The following is a 14,203-nucleotide window of genomic DNA, read 5'->3' as shown; positions in this document are numbered from 1 at the left end:
CAATTTTTATTAAAAAATAATGTCGTATGAAAGAGTTATTAACGTTTAAAAAATGGGTGGGGGGAATTGGAGGAGAGAGAAACTATTGCCTTGGATTGACTAGAATGCCCCTAAACAAACCCACGCGCCTCTTTTCTTCCCTTCAATTTCCCTCATTTAATCTTAGTCCTTGATTAACTAAATAGATGGTCAATATTACTTCCTCGGTTGTAAACGTTTATTCAATGTTTAGCTTTTACATTATAATTAATTCCATCGCTTCCACAATAAGGAAAAACACATGTGGAAACCAATTTTTTTTTAACTTTTAGGGACGACTTATCGTCCCTATAGGTCTTTTTAACCTATAGGAATGACATACGGTATCCACATCTTTTGTTCCTATAGGCCCCTCCCTACAGGTTATTAAGGTGGTCCCTATTGGTGTTGTCCCCATAGATCAACTTTTAGAGACCAAAAGTCGTCCCTATAGAGTAAAAATAAAAAAAAAACTGGTTTAAACTTTTAGATACCAAAAGCCGTCCCAATAGAGTTAAAATAAAAAAAAAATAGTTTAAACTTTTAGAGGCCAAAAGTCGTCCCCATAAAGTTAAAATAAAAAAAAATAAAAAAAAATTGGTTTAAACTTTTAGAGACCAAACGTCGTCCCTATAGAGTTAAAATAAAAAAATTGGTTTAAACTTTTAGAGACCAAAAGTCGTCCCTATAAAGTTAAAATAAAAAAAATGGTTTAAATGTATAGGGACGATATGTGGTTCCACCAAGTTCAAAATCAATTTTTTCTATTTTTTTCTATAGGGACAATATGTCGTCCCTACATATTATTATTTTTAATGCCTTTGGGTTTTTACAATTATTAACCTGCTTTTTTTAAACTGAATTTAAACATGAAATTTCAAAACTACATATTATACTAAAGATTCAAAATACAAAATATTCGTCATAGTTATCAAGTCCAAGCTTCAAAATAAACATTAGTTATCGAGTACAAACTTCAAATTAAAAGTTTAATGCAAATATCTAATTCTAATCATCATCTTCATCATCTTCGTCAAGTTGACGCATTTTTCGTTTCTATTCATGAAGTCAGCATTGAAATTGTGCTTCCATTTGTTGCATTTGAAACGCATGTTGTTGTTGTTGTTGTTGTTGTTGTTCCATTATTGCTTGGTTTGAGAATGGTTGCACTTGCACTTGTTGTTGTTGTTGTCGCATTTCTTGTATTTCTTGTCGCATTTGTTGCATTTCTTCTTGCATTTCTTCCAATTGTTGTTGTTGTCCTGGCGGGGGGTATGAGCTCGATATTTCATGGGTGACATTTTTAACAACACGACCAACACCGCGTACGTGCCCATTCCTATGACCCAAGGCACTTTTGAGTACCTCGAGTTCATCAACTGGTGAAGTATCATCCACATCTCTCGACGCTCTAGCTAACTCGTCTTGAATTTTACCCTACATTAAAAGATACATTAGATTTTTTTACTAAAATTCGACAGCATAGCTGCATTAAAATCGATAAAACTAACATGTTCCGTCATTAATAATAAAGAATAACAACTCATTTAGTAGAGAAGTTAATGGGCATCGGCAATTCTGGAGTTTATTTAACCAATATATGATGTTTGGGATTAAGGGAGGCATGAATCCTATGACAGACCTAACACCAGAGTTGTTCTATTATATGTATCATATTACATAAATGGAGGATATTATATACTGCATATACACATACACAATATATATTGCATACACGCAGTTTATACTACATATATGCAATATATACCGCACATGTCTGATATGGAGTTTTTTAGTTTCTGATATGGCGACGCCGACCGTTCTAACCCGAACCCGTTCCGACCCGAACCCTTGGTTTAAAAAACGCGAGGCGATCCGAAGCGTTTTGAAGCTAAGCGACGAAGTGTGAAACATGAGGCGTGAGGCGAGAGCTTCACGTATGCGAGGCGCTAAAATAATAGAAAAAAAAAAATATTCTACATATCAATATAACATATTATACTCGTTAATCAATCATAAAAACAAAAACATAATTATATAACACACTTAAACGATTAAAAAGCATAATCAAAACTTACATTTAAAGTCAAAACACACTTAAACACTTTAAAATTATAGTTCAAATCCAAACACACTTCAAAATCCAAACACACTTAAATCACTTAAAAACATACACTTGACATAGTCTTCTCAATATTAAAGCTGATTTAACAGGAAATTAAAAAAAATGAACTTGAAGCTGAAACAGGAAATGTAGCGATTAACAGGAAATAAAAAAAAATGAACTTGAAGCTGATTAAAACAGGAAATATAAAAAAGAAGAAGTAGGCAGCAATGAAGAAGAAGCAGGCAGCAGCAGCAACGTGAAGAAGAAGAAGAAGCAGCAGCCAATGTGATTTTTTTTTTAGGGTTTAGACCTGATAGAATCTGTTTTTAAAAGCAGGGCGCAGGTAAATTAGGCCATGTTGGTGGGCTTTTTAATTATATAACAAACATTATAAAACCAGCCCAAAATGGCGCCTCAGCCGCCTAACGCCTCGAAATACTAGCGCTTTAAGCCCGCTTCATAGCGCCTTATGTACTTTAGCGCTTTATGTGAAAAAAGCGTTTTTATGGGCGCCTCGGGCGCCTCACGCCTTAAGCGCGCCTTAAGCTCGCTTTTTTAAACCAAGCCCGAACCCGTTCTGACCCGAACCCATTTCGACCGAAACCCGTTTAGACCTGAACCAAAACAACCCTTTTTACTGACCCGTTTTGACCCGTAACCCGACCCGACCCAACCCTTTGCCGGGTCTAGTTAAGTTTCCTGCAAAGTATAAAACAGAAAGAACGTTGCTGCTGGGATTTTAACCCAGAAAGAACGTTACTAGGAAACAACTAAATGTTTTTTACTCACCCAGTCTGCTGCACAAATATTGTTTGCCCATCCCCGCCCTTCCTTGTAATGTGTATTCTCAAAAACAACAATATAGTTTGGGCTTCCAGTTTTTTGCTCCTTGTAAACAACAAATATACTATTATTCAGATTCAATAGGTATGTTAATACGCGTTTAGGTAAAACTAACAGTTTTTCTTACCTCTATGTATCGCCTTTAAGCATAAGATTGACTACCATGATAACTGGGGTATCTTTGTTTTTTTGTGTTTTCTGTATTTGCATTGCTTCGTGTTATATAGTCAAGATCCATGAACAATATATCAACAAGGTCAACCCACTTTCGCGAATCATAATTCTTTGGTGGGCAACTCTTTGCTCTATCAACATCCTTATCACCTCCAACTGCCCAAAAATGATCATGCAGTTTATTCTTTCGACTGCTGTAGCGACTTTGACATTCGACAATGATTCTGGGCTCAATCCCTGCCCACTGGTCGGCATCGCCATCTTTATACACGTTGAGATTAAAGTAATCCTATAAAAACAAATAATTCGAAAATATGTAAAAGTTACAAAACTGAAATATGAATAAAACATTACAAATGAGCCCTTACGAAAAGTGTGGGATAAACGGCTTTTTTGTACTCAGGTGGAACACTGTGCCAATCTTTAAAATGCATAGGAACTACGCTTGCAATAGTGTTGGAGATAAATCTTATAAAATCCGAGGCATGCGGTCCAGTGAACTTATACTGACGTGCCTTGGCAGTAAAGTTAATGTGTAGTGGATCACCATTGTTTTGTTCACATTTTTTAAATAACTTTACATTTCTCCCCCGTCCACGCTTTCTCTTTCTCTTGGCTTGGGCTACATTGATACGTAAAACTCAAAAGTTAGCAAATTGAAAAAATATTCTAATCTAAGTCGACCCGCAATTGTATTTGATTTTAAACAACCAAATCGAAACAATGACCCTTTGTGTATAGAAAAACCTTATGCTCCATTACAATTTCTATTTATGCATGTCTTTTTGCAGGTTATCAGACCCTGACCCTAACCGAAACAAATAACACAACAACATAATAAAAACGCTTTGATCAAAAACTAATTATATGAATACATGATTAAACGAAACAACTTACAAGACTCACAAATGCTAAGGATTCTGTTTGGATTCCTATTGGGATCCTGACTCCCACCATCTCCCTCCACGTGCAACATCTGCCATTCCTTCAAAAAAAAAAAAAATAACATGTAGTAAAGATATAATAAACAAAAATAATTTAAACAATTTAAAATGAATTAATCATAAGCATACATTCAATCAGAATCATCACTAGAATAACACGTGTATAAAAGATCGACGTTATCATCAACCATAAAATCATCTTTTATTTGGACTTCCTCATCTGAAGGGTATAAAAGATCATCTTCTTCATCGTCTTCATAATCATCAAATTCATCATTGACGTCTGTTACACCCCAACCGATGGCGGAAACATCGAGGCGGGGCACTGAGTGAAACAGATTGTCCAAGAGAATTCCATAACTAATATTACCAAATATTTAATGTTAAGTCCCATACCAAAACATATTCAGTAAAATAATTATTACAAACATATTATCTCAAAAACAAATTAACTGTTTCGACAACTCAGATTTAAAGTGTTTGTTTCAAGACTCCATCCTACCTCAATTTTCATCAAATAGCAAGCATATCATCCTAAGCACCTATCATATACGTTAAAATAAGGTCAATACACATAGTGTAAAGGTGAGCATACAAGTTTGATATAGCATAATAGAGTTCGAAATCGTTTACACATAACCAGCATGTAACATGTACAAAGTGAGAGCAAGTAGGTTATCGACAGAGAAATATGCACAGACGTGACTGCGAGTTGTAGAATGCGCAACACATATCCCCACTGGGACACGTGAAGTAAAGCCCTTAACAACCCCTGTCCACGACAGGTGCTGAGTCCAAACTATAGTACTATCGTTGCTAAGGTGTCAGGCAACAATCATTGTGTTAACATAACATACAAGCATTCATCGATAACACGTATCATGCAATAACAGTCAGCGTATAAATAGTGTTTACGTTGTGTGTAGAGTGTGATTTAGAATAAGTAACGTATGTAACACCCAAAAGTGCGTAAAGCAAATAGGGTTTGAGTATACTCACAGATTGTGTTTAACAAGTAAACACTCTCTTGGATTGAAGGGAACGCTGAGACAGATTAGCCTGAACAGTTAACGATAGCATAAACGATAAGCGGCGTGTAAAACGGTGTAAAGGTCCAAGTGTTGGATGGTAATCCGATAGGATGGCAATCCGATCAGATGGCCAGTCGATCGAATGTCAATTCATTCGGATGGTCATCCGATCGGATGGCCATTCGATTGGATTGACATCTTGTTTGGAAAGGATGTGTTTGTGTATGATGGCTTTGAAGTTTTCGTCGTAGCATTTTGAAAATAGAGAAGTATCTCTACCGTTAGGTCGATCGATCGAACGGTCATTCGATCGGGTAACGATCCGATTGGTAGGACACTTAGTGAGAACAAGTTCACAGCAGGATTGTCACTCGATCGGATTGCAATCCGATCGGATGGCAATCCGTTGGTTACTGATTATGCATTGAACATGTTGAAAATTGTTTAAGTGTGGAACCAAGTGCAAGCCGATCGGATGGCTGTTCGATCGGATGGCAATCCGATCGGACGATAATCCATCCCACGCCTGATCGTCTTGGCACTTGATTATTTTGAAAGTTTTGGTAGTTTAATCGAGATGGTGTGATAACGTATTAAACAACAGAAACCCCATCATAACTCAAGTGATCCGATCGAACATGAATCACCCTAGTCCGATCAGTTAATTGTTCAAGACGGTCATTCATGTTTAACTCGAAATCGGTAGTCTCTTTGATAGAAACCAGATCTTATATATATATATATATATATATATATATATATATATATATATATATTCTATCACTCACGCTTCAGGAAACCATTAATTGTCTTGAGATGTCATAGAATCTGCAATCACGATCGCAGGCGGCCACAATCGGCTCCTCACAATGTTTCTCTCTATGTGTTTGTACGAAGCGTCTTTGTATTCGCAATTATGTGAACCGGAACTGTTTTTGGCATTTTATATGACTGTAGTTGTATTCATGGTGATTGATTTGAGTTTGATAAAATTTAAATTGTTGAAAAGGAAGTACATAGAATGAGAGATAGATGAAGCGAGACGTTTGGGTATGGTGTCTTTAATGGTTCTACATTTCTAAACTAGGATTCAAAGTTTTAATAATATTAGTGGTGATGAGTTTAGTTTAGTTACCGGGTAAATTACACTTTTCGTCCTTTATGTTTGTAGCGGGTTGTAATAAATAGCCTTTAACTTCCATAATTACAGGCACAATACCAGGTTAAAATATTAAGCTAAGTTTAGTCACAGGAGGGTATTGTGGTCATTTCACGCTTTTATTTTAATTGTTTTTAATAAATAAAACCAAAAGCCAACAGATATATAATTTAATCCACCTTATTTCATCCCCATTAAACTCTATCTCTCTAAAATAGCTGCATAAGCCTACCACTACCGCCACCTGATACATCACCACCACCGCCACCTGATATACATCACCACCACCGCCACCTGATATATCACCACCACTGAAGAAACACTGACCTATGTAGTGATTATGGGCTAGGACTTCAATGATTAGTGACCCGAACGCCTGGCTGCAAAACAGAAACACCGTTAGGACTCGTTACAGGAATGGGGTTATTCCTGTAACCACCCTCCGGCGTGAGAATAAGTCTCGGTTTGTGGACGTAAAAGGAAATTGGGAAGAGAAAGTTATATGAGAGCAAGAAGACCATACCTTATACGTTTACCTTTATTTATAGGTTTTCCATTAGGGTTTCCTCTAACCTAGGATATATTCCGATAAGTTAGAGATTTACATGATCTTCCCAAAAAGTTGGAGATTTGGTTGTGTAACTTCCATGCAGATATGGAAGGTTCTAGAATAATCATTTATATTTATATTAAGATAATAGGTTGTAACCGGGTCGGGTTGACCGATGCGGGTCACACCTCGTCATGTCCCCCCAGTCCGAGTTCATGGAAAGAAATCCATTAGCTCGGACTAAGAGAGAAAAAAGGAAAAATTATTATACTATGCTTATTGCCAAAAACATTGGGCTTAGTGCCGTTATGTTTTGGGGAAATGACGGCAAAAAGATAGGATGTGACAGTTGGGTCATCATTGGGATGACAACTGTTCTTACCCTGCTTGGACACGTATTTCCGCCCGTACGTCTTTTTGAATTTGAAAAGTTGTTTTTGCGTATAAATAACACCTCTATATGAGAGAGCTCAAATCTCTCTCCCCCAAATTGTTCTCTTATCATTTTTTCCGAAAAATGGCATCGAAACCTAGTGAATCGTCTTCTTCTGCTGCCGCCACTACCGACGTGCTGTTCTGCAAGTGGGGCGTAACGTCGTACAACAACCTTGTTCAAGACTACGGTATCCGGGCCGAATGGAACCCTATACTGCCGTCCAAAACGGATACTGCATTCCCCTTGAAAACGGGTAAAATCACGTTGTTTAGTGATTTCTTCAAGTTCTGTAATTTCCGGTTGCCCGTTACCAAGTTTCTCAAATTAGTGCTTGATTTTTACCGTATCCATATTTCTCAATTACATCCTCTTGGCCTGGTGAAACTTTGCCAGTTCGAATTTGCCTGTATTGCCCTAGGTCATATTCCGGAACTGGTTGTGTTTAGGGCTGTCTTCATGCTTATGTGGAAATCCCCTTTTTTTACTTTCGATCGGCGAGATACTGATGTGTCCTGCCTTAGGGACATTCCTACCAGTTCTAGGGATAAAGATTGGAAGAAAAAGTTTTTCTATATTGATGCCTCTGTTATCCCTGGTGAAATGCATTGGAGGGAAAATGGGCCAAAAGATAAGGTCAAAGATGAAGGTCCTTCAGAGGACGCGTATGTATCGAACGCTCTGTACACGAAAATGTGTGGCCGTCCCTTCGAGTGCACAGTTATCCCTGAAGGTGCTCTGGTGATGGCCGGTATGAGTTTGTTATGGCGTGATATCCGGCGATACCCCTCGTTTCAAAGGGATGATGCAGGTATGTTTGACTCCTCTGTCATATTTGTCTTTAATTTCGAAAATGACGTATATACATTCCGCAGGGGAATGGAGTATGTTTGATTTTGTTGATCCTCCGCGGCACTTGGCGTTAAAGCCTGCTGACCGTGTGCTGGATGAAGGGGAGCTGGACGTGCTAGGGATGCACCTTGAACAGTTTATTTTACCCGCTGTACCAGCGGACCCGGCTTCATACATTTCCCCTATCAGCCGCTTCAACTACCAGTGCCCCTGCGGTGAAGAAGAAAACCGCTCGGATAAAGCTTACCGGAAAGAAACATACGACGACTAATGTTGCTGTTGCTTCTACTGAGGTAGCCGCCTCCCTTGGGCAGGTTATTTCACTGTCCGCCCGCCTGACGAGCCCTGGACGTGCCCTGAAAAAGAGGAAAACGTTCGTTGTTCCCACCCTAAGTGCCTTCGAGGCGATACAAGCTGCTCATGCTTTGCCGATAAGTACGTACCTGCTGACCTGGGTTGCTGATGTGGTCTAAAAACTTCGTGTTTCTAAATTGTTTTGTTTGATTGTGCAGGTACCTCGGGAGTAACAACTGGGGTTGCTACATCAACTCCTGTGGCAACTGTGGCATTGTCGGTGCCTGATGCCAGTATTGGCGTATCTGCGGAGCCCAAAACCCAGGCTTCCGCTACCGCTGCTATTAGCTGTGCCATGCCGCTTCCTACTCCTACCTTATCTGTAGCTGTGACCGTTGATCCTTCACCTCGGACATGCGGCATTGGTACATCCTTGTTTGATTCGCCCATAAGTATTTTTTCTGTTGCTGAGAAAGAAGTTACCGCCGCATCCATGGCCCAGGAGGTGACTAGCCTTGGTGGTGCTGCTGCTAGTGAGGCTGGGGGGTCAAGCAGCGGCATTGCTGATGATGGTGTCCGTCTGATCGATGACCTATTTTTACCGACCGTTCGATGGGATCCCAATGCTCAAGACAAACGCTATCAGCCGCAATGGAAAATCGCTGAATCTTCAAGGCTTATTCCCCCCTGTTATTCAACACTGGGTTGAGCGGGCGTATCCCCCGGCCGAGGCGGCGTACGTGGAGGGGTTGAACAATGAAGATCTGATGAATTCTTCGATATCTGATTCTGTTAGCCTACCGCGAAGGCTAATGGAAATTCGTCGTAGATGGATGCATGATAACACCCAACTCCACCAAGCGCGGGCTACTATTCAAGAGTTGTCGGATGATAAGCATCGCTTAGAGAGTCAACTTCAAACTGCTGGGTTGAAGGAAACGAGGTTTTTGTCTGAGAAAAACAAGGCTGAGGAGGATTTGAAGAGGGTTACTGCCCATCTTGCTGAAGAAAGGATTATGTGGGTCCGCGATGTGGCGGAAAAAGACCGAGTTCTGGCTCAAGCCAAGAACATACAGGAAGAGTTGGAGTACAAGGCCATAGCGGAGGCCCAAAAGGTGAGACTTGAATTATCGACACAATTGGAAAAGTTCCGTGTTGACACTGATTTTGTGTCTCAGGTTCAGGAACGATACCAAGGCCTGACCGCCGAAGTGGAAGCCTCCCATACCAAAATCCGGCTACTTCAGGCGGAGCTAGAGGAGCGAGAGGGAAAGGTTAAGGAGCTCCAGAACCATTGTGATGTTCTTGTAACCCAGAATAACAAGCTGGCTACATCTTCCGCTTCCCAGCTGAAGGAGGTTGAAAATGCATTGGCACAATCTAACGCCGAGGTGGACGAGTCGACTAGCCAGTTGGCGGCTATTCGCGGTGACAGGAACTGGTTGATAACTAATGGGCTGGTGGGAGCGTTTGAGTACTTACGCGAGTCATCCCCCTTTACCAATCTAATCGATCGTCTCTCCGCGGCTGCTTATCAATCCGGACATCATGATGGTGTGTATAAAGGCTATGTGGAGTGTCATCAGTTGGACAAGATACCTCCAGACTTCCACGCTGTCAAAAGCAAACTCCAAAGTGACATGTCAAATGCCCTTGAAGCGGCATACACCGAGCCGCTGCCCTGTTATGGCGATTTGATGGATAAAGTGAATGAAGGTGGTATAGAGTCGCTGCGTTTGATGCTGGACCCCATGGAGGAATCTAAAGAAGAATGATAGATTTGTTTTGTTTTGTTTGTTATGTACTTTGTGGCTTTGCTAATGACACTGTTTGACTCGGGTTTGGTGCCCGTGTCTGTTTTGATTTGACAGCCATTTTAATGCTAATGCCATGATTTCTGACACCGCCATATTTTGAAAATATAGCTCTGTGACGTGTAATGATTATTTTCTATTAATGCTTCTAACGTCATCATCGTCACGTCTTTTTAACCTCTCTATAAATTTGCCTTCTTTTCCTTATTCGGTACTTAGTCAGGATGGAGAGAAAAAGGTATAGGCAACGTCTTTCCGAAATCTTCCGAGTGCTGGATGCTGCAGATGGCTTACTCCAGTTGCAGAATCCAGTGACAAGGTCGATGCTTCGAAGAAGAAGGCCACTTCCCAATGTTGCGCCGGCCCGGGCGAACCGGGCATGCCAGAGCATTGTTGTCGAGGGCCCTCAGCCAATGGATCCTGAAATGCCGTCTTTGTCAGTTGACGTTCTGACAGATCTTATCCCGGTGGATCATGACCGGCGATGCCGTATTACGTACCAACGTCGCTCTGGTGGTCACCTCAAGAAGCAACAGATGGATGGGTCGGGAATGGTGGTTCCGGTGGTGGATGGTGAATCATCTGGCAACTTTGCCGTTGATCCAGTTACATTTGTTGATGGTGATGTGGTGCTGCATACCCCTGCAGTGGTGATGGCACCCAATTTCCATCAGTAGGTGTGTTGAACATGTTCTGTTTTTTGGTTCCCATGTGTTGGCTTTTAACGACAGGGACAAGTACTTGGTTTGTGTGAGATAGGTTATGTGTATGTAAAAATGCCTATCTGTTTTGTGGCGGTTTATGTATCTATTACCAAGATACCCACCGTTAGCGCTGTATTTCTTAACCCTACAACTTGTGTCAATGAAAATATTTCGTGTTTAAGGGTGTTGTTTGTATTTTTACCGTTTGATGCATTCGTTGTGCGATGGTAACTCATGGTAAAAACAAAAGTAAATGTTTTTTTATTAAACTTGAACTGAAGTAAAAACGAAAAGACACCGCTGAGGGTGAGTTACAATTGTGAACTGAGAAAAAAAGTTAACTCCTGCTGTTAGGAGCAGGGTTTTACAGGTAGCATTTCCTTAACTGGGCGATGTTCCAACTGCGTGGTACTGGTGTGCCGTCTAGTCGGGATAGGCGATAGGCCCCTTTGCCCAGATCTTCTTGGACGACATAAGGGCCTTCCCAGTTGGGGCCCAGCTTTCCCGAAGGTTCCATCCTGCTTGCTTCGTTGTCACGCATAATGTAATCTCCTGTTTTGAAGTTCTGTTTGGCCACTCGCTTGTTATAATATTTTTCTAATGCTTTCTTGTATTTGGCTTCGCTGATGGCGGCTGCCTCGCGCCTTTCCTCCAATAAGTCCAGGCCTTCCCGTATAGATCTGTCATTGTCATCGCCTGTGTTAAGGCAGCGTAGTGACGGTAATCCCGCTTCAGCGGGTATCATTGCTTCCGCTCCATAGGTTAGGCTAAACGGGGTTTCGTTGTTGCTGGTTTTGGGCATTGTTCTATGTGCCCAGAGGACATTTGGCAATTCTTCCACCCAGGAGCTTCCCTCGTGGCCTAGTCGTTTCTTGATGTCATCCAGCAAACTTCTGTTTGTCCGCTCTACCTGGCCATTCCCCTGGGGGTGTGCTACTGACGTGAAGATTTGTTGGATGTGAAGATTAGTGCACCATTCCTGGAAAATTCTATCTGTAAACTGTGTTCCATTATCGCTCACCAGGTAGAGCGGTAATCCGAACCTGCACACTATGTGTTCCCATAGGAATTTTTTGGCGTTGTCTGCCGTTATTTTGGCCAAAGGCTTAGCTTCCACCCATTTGGTGAAGTAATCTACCGCTACAATTAGGTACTTTAACTTTCCGGGGGCTGGCGGGAAGGGTCCTACGATATCCACGGCCCATTTCTGGAAAGGCCAGGCTGCTGTCACCGGTACTAGGCTGTTCTTGGGCCTTATTGTTTGAGGAGCGAATTTTTGGCAGCTGCGGCATTTCCGTAGTTCCATTACAGCGTCTTCGTGCATCCCAGGCCAATAATATCCCGCGCTATGGATTTTGGCGACCACCGCCCGGGGTCCAGCGTGTATGCCGCATAGACCTGCATGGATTTCGCTAATGAGATACTTTGCCTCTGTTGGAGAGACACATCGCAGCAGTGGGCCCAGGTAAGATTTTCTATATAGGATACCATTATTGATCTCATATTGCAATGCTTTCGTTTGTATCTTCTGTGCTTCGCCCTTGGCGGGAGGTAGCTCCCCTGTTTCAAGGAAACGTAGAACCGGAGTGTACCAGCAAGGTTCTTCCGCTGTAACGGCAGAAACATTCCGCGGTTCAATTGAGCGTGTCTGCAGCGTTTCGACTTTGACTTCCTTTTCCATACCCGAGTTGGCGAGTTTACTGAGAGCATCTGCTATCTGATTCTTGCCTCTATGTATATGATTGAGCGTGACGTTGTCAAAAGAATCCATGAGTTCCTTTGTTTTCGCCAAGTATTTTGCCATTGATTCATCTTTGGCTTCGTACGTTTCGTTTACTTGATTGTTGACCAGTAGCGAATCAACGTATGCGTCCACCCTTGCCGCTCCCATAGATTTCGCCATTCTCAGACCTGCTAGTAGTGCCTCATACTCCGCTTCATTGTTGGAACATTCGAAATCGAAGCGTAAGGCGTACATCAGCCTGATCTCATCTGGGCTTATCAACATTAAACCGGCCCCAGATCCCTTTCCACTAGATGACCCATCAGTGTATAGTTTCCAGGTCTGCCGGGCGGTACTAGACTCCGGGATGTCCTGGACGACTGGGTCTAGAATGGCTTCCCCTTCAGGTATTTCTGCTAGAAAATCAGCAATTACTTGCCCCTTCACTGCTGTTCATTTTTTATATTCGATATCCAAAGCGCCAATTGCCCACTTGGCCAGTCTGCCAGAAATCTTCGGCTTGTGTAGGACTTGTTGCAGCGGGTAATTGGTTAAGATTTGCACGCGGTGTGCCTGAAAGTATCTTCTCAGTCGCCGCGTGGCGTGTACTAGTGCCAAGACCAGTTTTTCTAACGTGGGATAGCGTGTTTCGGGCCCCGCTAATACCCGGCTTATGTAATATACCGGTGTTTGCCTTCCATCTCGTTCAACCATGAGCACAACGCTTACCGCCGTATGAGCTGCCGCTAAATACATCTTTAATACTTCGTTAGGTCTTGGTGCTGTCAGCATGGGTAATCCCTCTATGAAGCGTTTCATGTCTTGCAAAGCTTGTTCTGCTTCGTTGGTCCACTTGAAGTTTTTCTTGTTAAGGCAATCTTTCAACGTTTTTATGAAAGGCAGGGACTTCTCGGCATGTCTTGCCAAGAACCTGTTGATTGCCACCAGCCGCCCATTCAGGGCTTGAGCTTCCTTCAATGTTCGTGGGGAAGGCATCCGCGTTATGGCGGCCACCTTTTCTGGGTTAGCTTTGAAGCCATCTAGGGTGACTACTACCCCCAGGAACTTCCCTTCTTCCACCCCGAAAGAGCATTTCTTTGGGTTTAATTTAATGTTATATTCTCTAAGCCGCTGAAAAGTTTCTTCGATGTCTGCTAACATTTGCTTTTCTTCCCTGCTTTTGATTACAAGGTCATCGACATAGACCTCCAAATTTCGTCCGATTTGTGTCTCGAATACCTTGTCCATGAGTCTTTGGTAGGTAGCTCCGGCGTTCCGTAAACCAAAAGGCATTTTTGTGTAACAAAAAATGCCCACATCGGTATGAAACGCTGTTTTTTCTTCGTCTTCTTTGGACATCTTGATCTGGTGGTACCCTTTGTAAGCGTCCAGGAAACATTTGAATCGGTAGGGTACTAAGGAATCGACTTTTAAATCAATCTCGGGTAGTGGGTATGCATCCTTGGGGCACGCCTTATTTAGATCTTTGAAGTCAATACACATTCGCCACGTGCCGTCTGGCTTTTTTACCATAACCGGGTTGGATATCCATGTGTG

At 41.9% G+C, this 14,203-nt stretch overlaps 1 protein-coding gene across 2 annotated transcripts; it reads right to left on the bottom strand.

Annotated features, from left to right (window-relative positions):
- Positions 1 to 891: 891 nt before the first annotated feature.
- LOC110927589 (probable serine/threonine-protein kinase cdc7) lies at positions 892 to 3,146 on the bottom strand. Of its 2 annotated transcripts, none has more exons than XM_022171132.2 (2): positions 1,530 to 1,630; positions 892 to 1,455 (listed from the first exon to the last, which is right to left on the bottom strand). In XM_022171132.2, the coding sequence occupies exons 1-2, from the start codon at positions 1,563 to 1,565 to the stop codon at positions 1,087 to 1,089; spliced, it is 405 nt and encodes a 134-aa protein (XP_022026824.1). In that variant the 5' UTR covers positions 1,566 to 1,630; the 3' UTR covers positions 892 to 1,086. The 2 variants fall into 2 exon arrangements, 1 of the variants encoding a protein (XP_022026824.1); XR_002585741.2 differs by lacking the exon at positions 1,530 to 1,630 and adding an exon at positions 2,915 to 3,146 and having other exon boundaries at positions 928 to 1,455.
- Positions 3,147 to 14,203: the final 11,057 nt, after the last annotated feature.

Source organism: Helianthus annuus, chromosome 3 (assembly GCF_002127325.2).
Source record: "Helianthus annuus cultivar XRQ/B chromosome 3, HanXRQr2.0-SUNRISE, whole genome shotgun sequence".
Lineage (NCBI taxonomy): Eukaryota > Viridiplantae > Streptophyta > Magnoliopsida > Asterales > Asteraceae > Helianthus > Helianthus annuus.
Note: the sequence above shows the minus strand (reverse complement) of the source record. Positions and strands in the feature narration are given on the sequence as shown.